This window comes from Numida meleagris, chromosome 5 (assembly GCF_002078875.1).
Source record: "Numida meleagris isolate 19003 breed g44 Domestic line chromosome 5, NumMel1.0, whole genome shotgun sequence".
In the NCBI taxonomy this organism is placed as follows: Eukaryota; Metazoa; Chordata; class Aves; order Galliformes; family Numididae; genus Numida; species Numida meleagris.
In genome coordinates, this window is record NC_034413.1 from 63,844,436 (window position 1) to 63,858,819 (window position 14,384).

Genomic DNA, 14,384 nt, shown 5'->3' on the forward strand with positions numbered 1-14,384 from the left:
TCAGCTAGTAACAATTTAAGGATTACAAAACCTCTACAACACAACAGGGCTAACACTACAGAGAAGTCAAAGCAATTTACCTCAACCAAAAATCTCCCAATATTTCTGCCACACTTAAACACATATGTTACCATCATTTTATTAGAAAGTTATGGAAAGATAAATTAAGTACTTGAATCAAACTATACTATGTGGAGTCAGACACAGAATACGCAAAAAAACAAGGGCTTCGGCTTCTTAATTTAAAGGATCGTTTAACAATGAATTGTTGGCTTACCTGTTTTACATCATATGCAAGAAGAACAAATCTTAAGTCTGCTGAAACTGAGTATCTTGATGCTTTGAAAGTTACCTAAAAATGAAGTAACAATAAAAATGAGTACACAAAATGAAAGATCATTTTTTCCAAATTATCTTACCATTAATTTAATAATTCTCCATTCATAGGAGTTCTGATGAGCAAAACCTGCTTAATTTACACAAAAGATGGACTGCAATAATTCTTAGTCTAATTTGCAGGTGTCAGTACAATGGTGACAGATGAATCTGGCTTCAAGACCAACTACAAATTAAGAAGCTGATGAGTTTTCTTTGTCATGATTATAGGCACTAAGCTTAAAGATAACAGCTACAACCAATCCATTTTCAAAGGAAGAGGGAACATGCTTTGGTTGGTGTGTTCATCAGGAATGATTATATGGGAGATCTGTCACTAAGTTAAGATTTAAAGACAATGCGCAACAACAACTACAACAAAAAAGAACAGGTATGCAGTCATCCTTATCACATTTCTTTCAGCATCACACACATAAACATTTTGCATGACAGTTTGCGCTAAAGAAAAATCCTCTTTCTTATAGGAAGTAAAATGCTTAGTGGAAACTAAAGTGGAACATAAAATACCATCATAAAACTAATATTGTTTTATATCTAGCTACGACTACATGACACCCAATTGAATTCAGAGCTGTAACTTCATCAAGGGATAATACTGATGTTGAAAAAAATTTAATGCATCTAATGTAGAAGAAAGATAAGCGTGCTTTAAAGTGTGTTGCAGGAAATAATTTTTAATGAATCTTGAGATATCTGCAGAATGAGAGGGGAAGGGAGAAGTAAAAAACTAAAATAAGAAGTAATACAGAAAAAGTAGCAGAACCACAAAGCTACATGAAGGAAAATGTATGAATAGCTATGCAAAACAACATATGAACACTTTTTCTGATTTTGCTTGTTGAGCATCCTGTTATGTTTAGCCTAATCCTACTGCTAATCTACAGAAATCAGTGGGGGCTTTAAGATACACTAACAAGAAACCACAGACCAATGCATTTATAAGGCTAACCTTCCAATAAGCTAAGACGATGCAACATTTTGACATACAATTTAAACTCGAATTACTACGTAATATAACTATAATCAAGTTACTCAAATGAAATCAAAAGGAAAAAATAAGTTTTGGAAAAAAAACTGTGTAAAATAGCACAACAGTATCAAAAGTTAGAAGATAAATCAGCAGTCTTTAGGCAAGAAGACAAAAGAATGTTTTAAGGCAGTGGGGGATTTTTTTAATCTACAGAGCACAGAGAACAGATTTCCACCGTGTACTAACAACCTCTCATGAGACAACCACCAGAAACTAAATCTATGGGTGGCACACCTTTTGTTTGGCACATCACTGAAAACGCTTTAGATGTGAAAATTCACTGATTTGGTGCAGTTTATTAGTTATTGCCCATACTACCTCATTCATAAGCAGTATGCAACCCAGGCAGTTTTCCAAATTCATTCTCAGGCAATGTGGTGCTTAACATTTCCAGCGTCCAGTAAGAATCTTCAGTTACTTATGCCCTCACAAAAGTAATGACACAATTAATGCTAACACCTGACTAGCTCAGCTGCAAAGTATTGGCAGTCTGAGGCAACACCACCAAGAGCTACACTCATATTCTAAATCCAAGTACAGTCCTGTGGAGTTGGGATTTTAAATAACCTGAATCCTACTAAAAATGACCTTGTTCATCCAGCTTGCGCTCACCTGCAGAATTTTGTTTGCTTCCAACAAAACCTTGTATACATGCTGTAAGTGCCATGCCAATGAGCTATAATCTCTTGATTGTGGGTAATGGCTTTGCCAAAACAGTTTTCAATATAATGGAATTCTTGTGAAAAAGATCATAAAGCTATTTATACTTTTTAATGTTCCACTTAAGAAACAAGATAATAAAAATTAGACCATAAGAAATCAAGTTTCCACAGCCCAGGCTGATAGCAATGCTGATTTATTGAAATTGCCCTAAAAGCATTATTAACCTATTTTTAAAGCTGGATTTACAATCAAGCCTTTCAGGAACCAAATGTTCAATTCAAACAGAATTTCAGAGGGGTTTAAGTTACAACTATATTTTTTCTTTTGTTTTCAGAAAATCTTAGCAATAAATTCAGGAATAGCACTTGTGCGCACAGAAGAAACCCTTCTAGTTCAAAAACAGAAAACAACATATTATAACCAGACTCATTCCTCCTGTCCACCATAGAAAATAAACTCAGAATTTACCAGACCGATTTCAGTTTTTCCCCATATATGTGTCTAAGTATTTCATCAACCAACAGACACCTGACTCTCTGAGGTGAGGAGATCACCAGGCGATGGATTTAAAAGAAAGTTGCAGTCCTCTCCATGGGAAACTAGATGAATGCCGCTGAAACCCTGGGGAGATTGTGTACGGGGATGTTTGCTACAGGGACTAGATTTGTTTATTTATTAAAAAGAAGTTTGTCAAGAGCTTGACCTCAATGACTTGTTCTCTTCTCATGAGAATACTGGTTTTGAATTTTAAAGAAAAAGAAAGTATTGAAAAAATATCATGTTGGAAACAGTGGAAATGAAAAAAAAAAAAAAAAAAAGCCTTAGGCATCTTCTCATCAGAAATCTGGAGAATGTGTCTTCCACTACCATGTCTGCGTATCGGCAACTTTTCAAGCTTCTTGCTTTGTCAGGAGCTGCTGAGCCTTCTTCAAGAAGATAGATCTAAATGCTGTCCCTTATGATTCTGCCTCTACAGTTATCTTTTTTTGCTTGATTTGTAAGAACTGCAGCCCTGGACTGTAGCTCTGAATCAGGGAGATATGCAGCTAATTAGGCCCGGTCCCTGGCTGCAGAATCAGGGCTCATTTCCCTCTGTGTCACACTGCACAGCATCAGCTGGTTTGCAAACTGTCGGGAATTGAACATGGTCTGCAGTGTGCCCTCCATATACACCCATGTCCCCTTCCAAACCTGAACAGAGGAAAGGCAGAAGGAAAGGTCATTTTGGTTATCTCCTTCACATTTGTGAAGACATCAAGACCTAAAATCCCTACAAAAGTTATCAGCTCTTTCAACTACAAAAAACTTTGAGTAGATAAATTGTTATCCCTAAATTAGTTACATTTCACCTGTACAGTCTTCATAAATCTGTCATCCATTTTCCCTACATTGCTGAATATGACATTACTTTTTCAGCTGAAGAGCAATCCCATATCGATCTTGCATTTTACACTCAAAACCCCACACTGACTATATCCTTAGATCTAACCATATTTAACATTGCTTTTCCAAGATCGTTTGAAAGAAATACTTAATATGACAAAAGTTTTAATTCTTTTTCTGACAGTGATGTGTAACGTGAAGATTCCGTGGACAAGCAACAGCTGCAGCTCTTCACTGCTGCCAAAGATCACAAGAGAAGAGCTGAATGGAGGCAAAGGAAGACAGTGCCTTTTAATGCCTTTAAACAGCCTTTTCCCATTCAGCTCTCCAGCCTCTAGATTCCAAATGTCTTGCAAAATGTAGTTTTGCATGGAAAGAAAAAGCAGATGAGAATGGCTTGAGACAGTAAGAATGTAAGTAAAAGAATAAAAAAGATTCCGCAACACAGAAACAGAACAGTCTTCCCACCCTGCATTTGGCTTTTCTTCTGCCTTTCCATGCAAGTGATTGAAAAGGAAAGCAGAATTCAGATGAACAATGAACTCGGGTTTGATATCCCAAGTCACTTTTTTTGCACTCATGATTTTTAATTTTGCATTTTATGTGTGTTTTGTTAGTAACAGAAATGCCTGTTACAACTGTGAAGCTTTAAGCCAGGCTTAGGTTTTTATCATCAGAAAGGACCTCTCCATGTTTTTATTTCTTCTTTCACTGACTGAAAAATGTTGTTTTTACTATTTAGGATGGACCCTGGATGTTTTTTTCTTAATATTCTGGAGGATTTAAACCAGTGCCTTGTTCATGAACTTTCAAGAATGTGCCACAGAGCAGACAGATGGAAGTTACCTGTGAGACAGTCTAGCCCACACACACAGAAGAGAGGTTCTTTATCACCTGTCAGACACTTAGTGCTCTTCTTTCATACTTTAAAGTGGATAATTTTAAGTGGAATAGTAGATCAGAGTTTGAACAGACTAGAGGAAATTTGTGTTTTGCAGAGTTCATTTATTTGTTGTTGGTATTTCCTTTAGATTTACATCTCCCTTGTTTCAGGAGCTTACACTGCTGTTTTTCCCAGAAATGTACATCTTCCCCAGTCCTTCTCTAATTTTTGCTCATTACTCCCTTTGCACATATTTAGGCTTTCAAAACTTTTCTCGTTCCTCCAGGATGAAATATTTCAGGACTTCCAGAATGTCACTTTAAAGCTGGTGAAAATACTACTACCTTGGGAATTTTACATCCCTCTGTATCTCCTACCTTGCTCTGTGTCAAAATTTTGACTTGATGGTACAACTGAGCATCTCTATTTGAGAGCTCATTAGCACTCACAGGTAGGTATTCAGCTCAACTTATCAGACAGGCATTGACCAAATGGGAACACACAAGCGGAATCAGATGGGACAGAATTACAGTAGCTGCATAATGAGAAGGCATTTGGCACACAGCTGTTTTCTAGAGTGGTAACAGCAATGAAGGGAGCAATGGGATTTTTCTTCTATTATCCCTGCTGTGAGTGAAAAGAGAAGATGAGCCATTGGGACGTTAGAAGAGAGTGGAGCCTAGCAAAGAAGCATACCCTGGAGCAGTAAAAACGGGACCTGTGATAAGAGAGTCCAGTTGTAATTAGGAAAACGCATGATAAACAGAATGTTGAAAAACTTGGGTTTCCAAGATCACATTTCTTAACACGTTATTTCCTGCATCATTTCAGCATTATCCTAGATCCAAAAATGATGCTGTATGTTCAAACTGCTAACGCTCAGTCTTCAATCCAAAGTAAAAATGTGCCTTAAAACGCGGTCCAAGCTGAACTCAACCCTATGGAGGGGCATCTTGATCTGGCTGTTCTGAAACCAACCTTCCCAAACTACCTGAAACTTTTGGTGTAGTCCCAAGATACTTTAACACACATGAAGATGTAGTTGTAAGATACAAAAAGCAGGAACAAACCTGTGAATCTCACTAGAGCCACACACTACTGCTACTCCAGTAGAAAATAATCTCTCATTAGTAAAAATCACTGATTTTTTCTTCCTCTCATTCCTCATCTTTGGCACAATTAGCTACTAACTTCTTTACTGAGTAATGACCTGATCAGTAGCCTTTTTAGAGACATCCTACACAGAGATACCCTCACCTGATCGTCTGGAATATTCCTCATTGCATTTTGCATGTTGAAGCCTTCTGCATTTGAACAGACACCAATGGCCATCACCAGCTGATGGTGACAGCAAGCCTTCCCCTCTGTCAGGCTTTCCCATCTCTATGCACAGCAGTGCAGTGCATCAATAAACCCTAGCCCATAAAAACCCCTTTACAGGGAAGGTTTTGCTGAGGGGATTATTTAACATTTAGAGGAACATAGGACAGAGAAGATAATATTTCAGTGTTCCTAACAACCTATTTAACAACATGTGTGGTTCATTAAAATGTCCACTCTTGCAACAATTCCCGATATTTATGTGGTTATATGATGTTATTTAATGCATTTACCATTATTTGATCTTTCATTAATCTCTTATATAAGACTCTTAAAATACAAGCATGTAAGCTACTCTTGCAATTGAAGCTACATTAATCAACAAAGGAACTATAATTGCATTAAGATGCTGCACTGAGTTTCCCATCAAAAGGGGAAGGGAGTGTGTGGGGATAAAAATCAAACAAAACAAACCAAAAAGAACATCAAAAAGGGAACTATCAACAAGAAGGGGTATTTATGAACAATGCTCTATGAAACAGCACAAAACAGTTCCTGCTAAAAGCTCTGTTTGGACTAAAACTCTCATTCTCTGCTGAAAGGCTTCTACAGAGTTTTCACAGCTGGACTGCCACAGCCTAATCATGATTCATGAGCCAAGGCTTCTGCTTCGCTCACCCTTCTGATGACATCCGCTAACTGGCAGGTAGCAAGAAGTAATCCTTTCCATCCTTGTGTAGAAGATGGCCCACAGTAATACAGCAGTATGATGCTCTAGAGTATGCTCCTAGCAAGCCACTGGAAACAGGTTTGCAATTCAGTAAGATTTGTTTGCTGCACACTCAGATACAGTTTCCCCTGGAGTTTTGAGAAGAGTTGTGGAAAGGCACAGAAATCCAGTGGGAGAGCAGGTCAAAAACGGCAGGATTTTAGAAGAGTCCAAAGCATATAGCTGGGGTAAAAGCTGTTAGGATACAAGACTTTATTCTGGTTTCCAAGCTGAAAACGGTAATACTTGTATTGTTGGGTACCACACACAAGTCAAAAGCTTCCTATTTGATGATTCAAAATATATCTCATCATCTGTAATGGAAAACCTTAAGTAGTCATGCACATTTCTGGCCAAGTGTTTGTTAGGGAGCATGTCTGGCATCTGAATATTTTTGCATGCATCCACCATTATCACAGTTATTCTTTTTTGTTAAGAGGAAGAAATGAAAGCAAAATTTCTAAAGGCATCTTAAAAAGAAAATTCTAAAGGCATGTTAAAACACATTTCACAGAATCACAGAATATCATGAGTTGGAAGGGACCATAAGAATCATTGAGTCCAATTCCATTTGGAAAGGACCATAACAGAACACAGTCCCCATACACTTTTCCTCTCATCTTTGTATTTTTTTATTTTTGTTTTGGGTTTGAGGACTATAAAACAGATGAGGGAGGCAGACCTGGAAGCATCACAGGGAACCAGATGAACAACTCCTATGAGCAAAAGAAACCATGGGGCCCTCTATACTCTCCCCTCTGCAGAATATCCAGGTCTTGTAGCTAGGTTGTATGTGAATTGGCAACCTGCTCTTAGTGGCTTTATGACAGCAAGAGGTATAAATAAAATGCTTGTTAAACACTGAAATTGCCTAGCTAAATGTGGCATAATGTCATTTATTTTGGAACTGCAATGTGCAATAAAGTATTGCTAAATGCCAAATAACTGGTAAACATGTCACTTATGCTCATGGTGATAGGCACCTCAAACAGATGATGGAGAACATATTGCAATCATGTCTTGAGGCAGCATCACAAACATCAGGATGCCACACAGTGATTAATGTCCGGGCTTTTTTGGCTCTAACAGAAGACTTGCCCAGCCTCCAGCTGTTAACATTTACATGCTGCTGGCTCAAAATAGCAGTTATTTATTAGTTATTAACTATTTATTAGACAGCTTGAACAAGATGCTCTACACAAATATATTCAGAGGACAGACATGGTTTAGAAAACATGCCTTTAAATTAAGACCTCCAGAGAAGCTAATAGATATTTCTCATGCTTCAAAAGCTATTCTCTTATATCATTGTACTTATCATCCATAAGATTGCCTTGCTAGTAATTTAATTATATAAAGGTCAGATTGTTTCAATAATAGATTGGTTACAGACAAAGATTTCATTTGTGTAGAGCAAATTAAGTGCAGTTATTTCTTTTACTGTCTGGAAAAAATGTCATGTAAATGGAAAAAACCACTTTAATTCAGAAAGTTTACATAAGTATTTCCATATGGAATAAAAATAAGCATCTTAGGGAGACAAAGACTTTCCTCTTTCCAGGTGCATGGATATTTTACAAGGTATTTTTAAAAGCTTTTACACATAACATACAAGTTTTTCATAAAACCGCAGTCTGCTTTTTTGCAGATACACGTGCATAGCGAGCACAGTGGCTCTTTGGTAGGAGTATCTGTGTTTTAGACAATAACCACCACTAAGAAACTTAAAAGAAATAAACTTTACACAAAAATGGCAGTCTCTAAGATGCAAAACAAGAGCCAGTGATCTGCACACAGTAGAAAACTGCTTCAGGGGATTAGTAGTAAGGCGAGAAGAAAATCTCTGAGCTGCTGATTTGAAAACCACATGATCAGTTGTGAGAAAGAGTAATTACTCATCTCTTCTCCCTGCACAAGGAGTGTATCACAGTAGTTCTGTTTTCAGTGGACATTACTAAGAAAAAGCTGCCCCTTCTTTGGGCAACTTGAGCACACACAAACAGGGGAGGGAACACAGACTGAAAGCAAGCTAATAACTCCCACTGAAAGCTGACTGTTCCACAATGAAAACCTTTTAACAGAGCAGAAAGAGGAAACTTGTACTGCCACTGCTTATGTTGGGTCTGTGCTATATTCTTCATTAAAATAAGATGGCTCTTCAGAGTTGTTAAACCAGCACTGTTCTAATTATGCACTAGTGATTAAGCAGATGTGACAATGAGTGAGGAAAATGTTTGATTAATGAGCCAGGAGTCTAATTTCGGAAGAGTTCATTCAGAAGTGTGAATTTGGGGACAATGGACCTTAGAAGATAAGGCTTTCAGACATACAGCCTGGCTCTGTAATACGGAATTATAGAATCAGTAAGGTTGGAAAAGACCTCTAAGATTACCAAATACAACCCCAACAGATCCCCACCATGCCCACTAAACATGTCCCTCAGTACTACATCTACCGTTTCCTTAAATACCTCCAGAGAAGGTGACTCAACTACTTCCCTGGGCAGTCTGGAATCTACTTTATTTAACACTGAAAGCTTTTCACTGCATACAGAGTGGAACCTCACAGAAAAACAAACAAACAAACAAAAAAAAACCCACTTATGTCTTTACTTGACTGTATTCCATAGATAATCACTTAATGGTTGCTTGAACAGTAGCCATCTTGGATCGGTTTCCCATGTTTAATTAAGTGTAGATATCTAATGCTGAGAGCTCTGTCAGTCTGCATGAGTTAAGGATGAATCAGCTTCATGAAAAAACAAGAGCAAATTTCTGACAAGACGAAACACTTGCGGTGTGAAGCAGTTCATCCATACTGATTCATCACTGATTGGCACGGTTGGTTTAGCATAATAGCCTGAATAACTTCACATGCTGGCACTACATCGCATGAGCCAAACACTTGCAGCCAAAAGCGTACGCATTCATTTGTAAGGAAACTCAAGTACTGTAATTAAATTCATGTTTAATAGTCAGGGATGTCCAAGTAGCTGCTTCCATTCCAGTTACACACTGAAGGTACAGGCCTAACACAGTGAATCATCTACTTAGCCAGACAAGCACTCACAGACACCTAGAGATAAGAGGGAAAATGTTTCTGCAATATTTAGTTGTTTGAACTTCACAAAAATTCACTTTTTCACCCACTTTTAATGGTGCCTGACAGATTTTTTTGGGCTAGGACGTACATTGAGGCACATATATCCAGCATATGGAAGGATGCAGCGTACACAAAGGGAGCCTTATACACACTCTGCCTTAATATACGACTTTCTCCTCCCTGCTCCTTCACCTTTACATGGACCTGGGATATCAGCATCAAGTTCATCCTCCTGAACTTCTGCTCTCCTCTCTCTAGTTCAAGGAGTTAAAAGAAAACTTCACTGGGGGTTTTACGTTTTGAAATGAAGAATCGGTATCAGCAAAGGCCAGAAGTAAAATCAGCTCTTGTCAAACACCATTGATAGAAATGAGTCATCCTTTTGGGTCTACAGGTAGAAAATATTTTATCAGTTTAAAAATACAGGGACTAGCAGTAACAGTCAGTGGTCTGTATGGTGTACTTGGGAGGAAAGACTGATGAGCTGTGCATTTAAGTTGCGAAGTCCTGATGAACAGGAATTATGGGGTAGGATGTAAGTCATATCACTGAGACTAACAAGGCAAGTAAAAATGTAGATCAAGAGTTAAAACATTTCTTAGCAATTACTGCTACTCAGAAATATATTGAAGCTCTGCCTAATATTTACTGGTCAAGAGAAATCCTCAGCCATCTAATTTGCCATTAAAGCACTAAAGAACGTGTAAACTAGCGATTACCAGGATTAGGAAACACATTTACCTACATAACTGCTTAAAGGAAAATCTTCATATAATTTTTGAACACTTTTCCCCATTTCTGATAGGGAAAAGCTCTCAACATTTCGGGTAGAATTCCCTCATTTTACGAAATTTTACACATCAGCTAGATCCACTATCACATATGCCAAGGACAATCCTTCAAATGGCCTGAACAAAACATGGACTACAGCCAAAAACATATCCACCAACAACTTACTTATTTACATGTAGGTAGAATAAAATAACAAGCCAGAAATCACATACTGACAGAGGAATGGATTATACTTTCCATTTGTACATATCTTACTCTAGGTTACAAACAAATTTTCTGTAATCTAAAAATTGCACTCTCTCAGTGCTGTTACAGGAAAAAAAGTTAGAAGACTTCCAACAAGAAACAAAATATATTACTTACAAAAGTTGTGTTTTCCAATAATAATGTAGTTGTATTTGTTTCTACATTCAGCTCAATAACATGTCCGTTCCTATTTTTATACACCACTGCTGTATCTGCAACAACAAAAGCATTAATGATTAGCAAACACACTGAGTACCTAATACAACATCTGCAGAGAAAACCAGCATATTGAAGTCATTAAAATATCTTCATTATGATATGCAAACAAGACTGAGAGAAGAACTGCACATATCATAACACAGTAGGAGGTGTCCCAGCCCATGGCAGGATGTGGAACTGGATGTCTAAGTTTCCTCCCAACCCAAACCACTCTGTGATTCTATGTTCATCTGCCTCATGAGCTTCATTAGCATGAGTTTATGCACTACAGCACTTCATTCAAAAATATGATTCTGTTTAAAAGGAAACATTTTATGTGGTAAGACCATATTCATTGGGACTGACGGGAATGAAGCAACATCCTGAACCTCGAAACACTTTCACTGTCACTACATACGCCAAAGGCTGTATACCGATGGAAAGTTCTGCAGAAAAGCTTTTTCCGGACAACGTATTCACATACCTCCTTGGAAGTGCTTCTAAGAAAACCTCTGTACCATTCTGTATCTCTAGTAACTGTATTGACAAAGAAATGTACTATATTTGAAGACAGTCTGTGACCTCCGTGATGAGTGCGAGGCCACCGAATATCAGATTGTCAGCTCAGTGGCATGTTAGAAAGAAGGATTAAAAATATATCTTTGTAAAACCTAAAACACACTGTGGGATAAACTCTTATTTTTTTTTCCCCTTCTACACCTAATGATTTACAAGTTTCCATAAGAAAAAAAATAATACACCTGAGCTCAAGAAAATCAGTATGAATAAAAATATTGTCATTTCTTATGAAAAAGGCTTTCTACCTGGTTCATAAAAATAGCTGCAATGATCCAACAGATAACATACAATAACTTCATAAACCTTGATTTAAAAAAAAATAGATTCCAAATTTATCACTGTTTCTGAAAAGAGATTGAGCACTGGCTAGTTCTGTGTTTTATTTAAAACTGTTGTAAAAAAAATACATTTAATCAAGTGAAACTTTTTTTTGGTTAAATAAAAATGTGGAAAGCTCTAAATTAAGTCAAAAGGAAACACATGAGAATTTTACTAATCCTCAGTAATGCATAAGAAATTCATTACACTTATTTGAATTTCATGAAGAAGCAAGGAAATATGACTGGAAAAAAGGTTATGCTATCATAAAAAATACGCTTCACTCATTCAGAAAAAAATGCAGCCACATTTTAATTGACTGCACAGAAACTCCAGATATGCAGCATTAGTGAATGTCCTCTGGTACATTCTGTAAAATTAATGAAGCCTCATTTGAAGAGCATTCTAAGCTATTTCAGATCTTGGCTGGGAAGTGGGGTGGGGTGGGTGGAATTTAGGACAGCATTATCATAGCTGTTGTTTAAGAAGAAAATTACATATATTAGGAAATGTGGAATTTATTCTATTTATATCAAAATAAAGATTTCTTTAAAAATCATTTGAAAGGAACAGATAGCACTCTGCAGAAAGTTATTTTGATTTCGGGTTACCGGCTACCACAGGACATTAAGCTTCTGCAACTTCTTTTAGATTTTCATGCATGTATTTTTTTAGGTAGGCTAGCACTAAAAATTCCATGACAACCACTTTTAAGCAACATTAAGATAGAAAAAATAAGTTCTCTAGACAAAGGGCCGTCACCAGTCATGAACAAATCAGAGTGTAAGAAATGGAGCACAGAGTTCAGAAACACTAAACATCCACCAACAATGATCCATGTTCATCTTCCCTGATAGTACAGTGCTCCAAGAAATGCACAGTCTATAGGTAAGCCTAAGGCACTTCCCAACCCAAACAATATCGGAATATAACCCCTTTTCAATCACCTAATCTTCTAGTTGTCCAACGTGCCATCACTGCTTGTTTAACAGGATTTCTCATGTTTTATTAACAAATCCTACCAAGATAATTTCATTCACATGAAGAACTTGACATTAGAGTTACTAACAGAACCAAGACTAAGAGGCTCCTAGGGTTCTTCTCACATATTGTGAAACGGCATTTGGAACAGCAGATACTGTGAATGACATAAATCAAGGCCTTTATTCTCAATTTCAAATGATATTTTATTTAAATAATTAGAATTGAAAACTGAAAGTCAGACTCCTTAAAAGGCAGATGTTAGTGGACAATAATTATACCTCTCACTGAACCTTGGCATTCATCCGTATATTGGATTCGGTAGTTAACTCCTGAAGCACATACATTTAAATGAATGTTTGGAAAATGCCTGGAGACTCTCAGATAAAAAAAAATTCATCAAAATATCATGCAAGTGCTAAGAATAATCTTCAAAAGTAATCATATTAATTTATACGGAAGTCTTATTCCAGTCAGCTTGCAGGGCAGTTCTCAGGCTGGATAATGGGATAGCTGATGGCCGCACAACACGATGATTTTTCCACTCATAACACAGACGTAAATAAGAGCCGTAAACATATTTGTTTCTAATTTTTTCTTTTACCTAGAGTCACAAAGTCTAAAGCAGAAAATAATACCTAGTCCTTAACAATGTCTGTTCAAATTGATTGATTTATTATCTTTGTATCTTTGTGACAAAGAAGTTCAGAGATCCCCTGCACTTCTCAAAGCCACTGTCAACGGTTTACGGGCATTCGGTCCGGTTCCGTGACAAAGGGGACAGGGGACCCACGGGCCCACGCCCCAGGAAAAGGGAAAAAAGGGCAAGCAGATGGCCCTGAGAGCAAAGAACAGCGGCAACAATCTGAGGAGAAACAAACTAATTTACTAAATAAGATATTGGAATGCAAAACAACACACTGTAATACAATATAATTACAATTTAAGCTGATAAATCCAATACAGAGAGAGAGAATGTCCCAAAATCAAGGTAGGCCTTACTCTACTACCGACGATAAGACGACTGGAGAGCGAGGTGCTGCCAAGACAAGAGACGGGTGGAAAAAAGGATGAGGTCTCGTCATCTGCAAGTTCTTATACTGCGAGCTTTTATCTTTTCCCTCCGGCTGGAAAATGGTAACAGAGGAGCAAAGTACCGTGGGGACTGTAGTAGTCCTTCTCTTCTGAGAACCAGGTACATCCACTACATGATGTTATGATGTGGAATACCAATAACCGAAAATCACAAAACCATGACAGCCACTCAGAGGAGCAGAAATGAAGTGCACTTGACTTGAAATGAATTAAGAGTAGTACCATGAACAAAACACAGCACTGAAGAGCTATATTATGCGAGGACATCACTAAAATAAAAAGCATACTGTCCTGAGCAAAGGCGAATTGGAGGAAGCCTCTAAGAACAATACATATTTTCAAGACACCTGCACTAGGTGATGTACACAAATAACACATTGAAAATTTCCTACTTCTAATAGTTCTCCGCTATTAAAAGGTGAAGAAAGATAGCCAAGGGTCTGTAGATAAATTAACTTGACATCAGCCCCCAGTAAAATAGCAGCACAATAAATCTAGGATTCTTCCTACAAAATACTGGCTAGCAATATAATTCATATTTGATAGCATTTTATGGAGCATAAATCTTGTCAAACAAATGTTGACAGGATTATGTTTGATAGCAGCAACTATTATGAATCTCTATATTG

General features: G+C 37.3%; 1 protein-coding gene across 3 annotated transcripts in view; it reads right to left on the minus strand.

Moving 5' to 3' along the window:
• Window positions 1-14,384, minus strand: part of DPP10 (dipeptidyl peptidase like 10) — a 426,751-nt gene that overhangs the window by 103,881 nt on the left and 308,486 nt on the right. For all 3 annotated transcript variants that reach the window (XM_021398541.1, XM_021398542.1, XM_021398540.1), the window contains 2 exons: window positions 10,702-10,796; window positions 278-352 (listed from right to left, as the gene is read on the minus strand). In XM_021398541.1, the coding sequence (XP_021254216.1) occupies window positions 278-352; window positions 10,702-10,796 (170 nt within the window). The remainder of the gene's footprint in view (window positions 1-277; window positions 353-10,701; window positions 10,797-14,384) is intronic.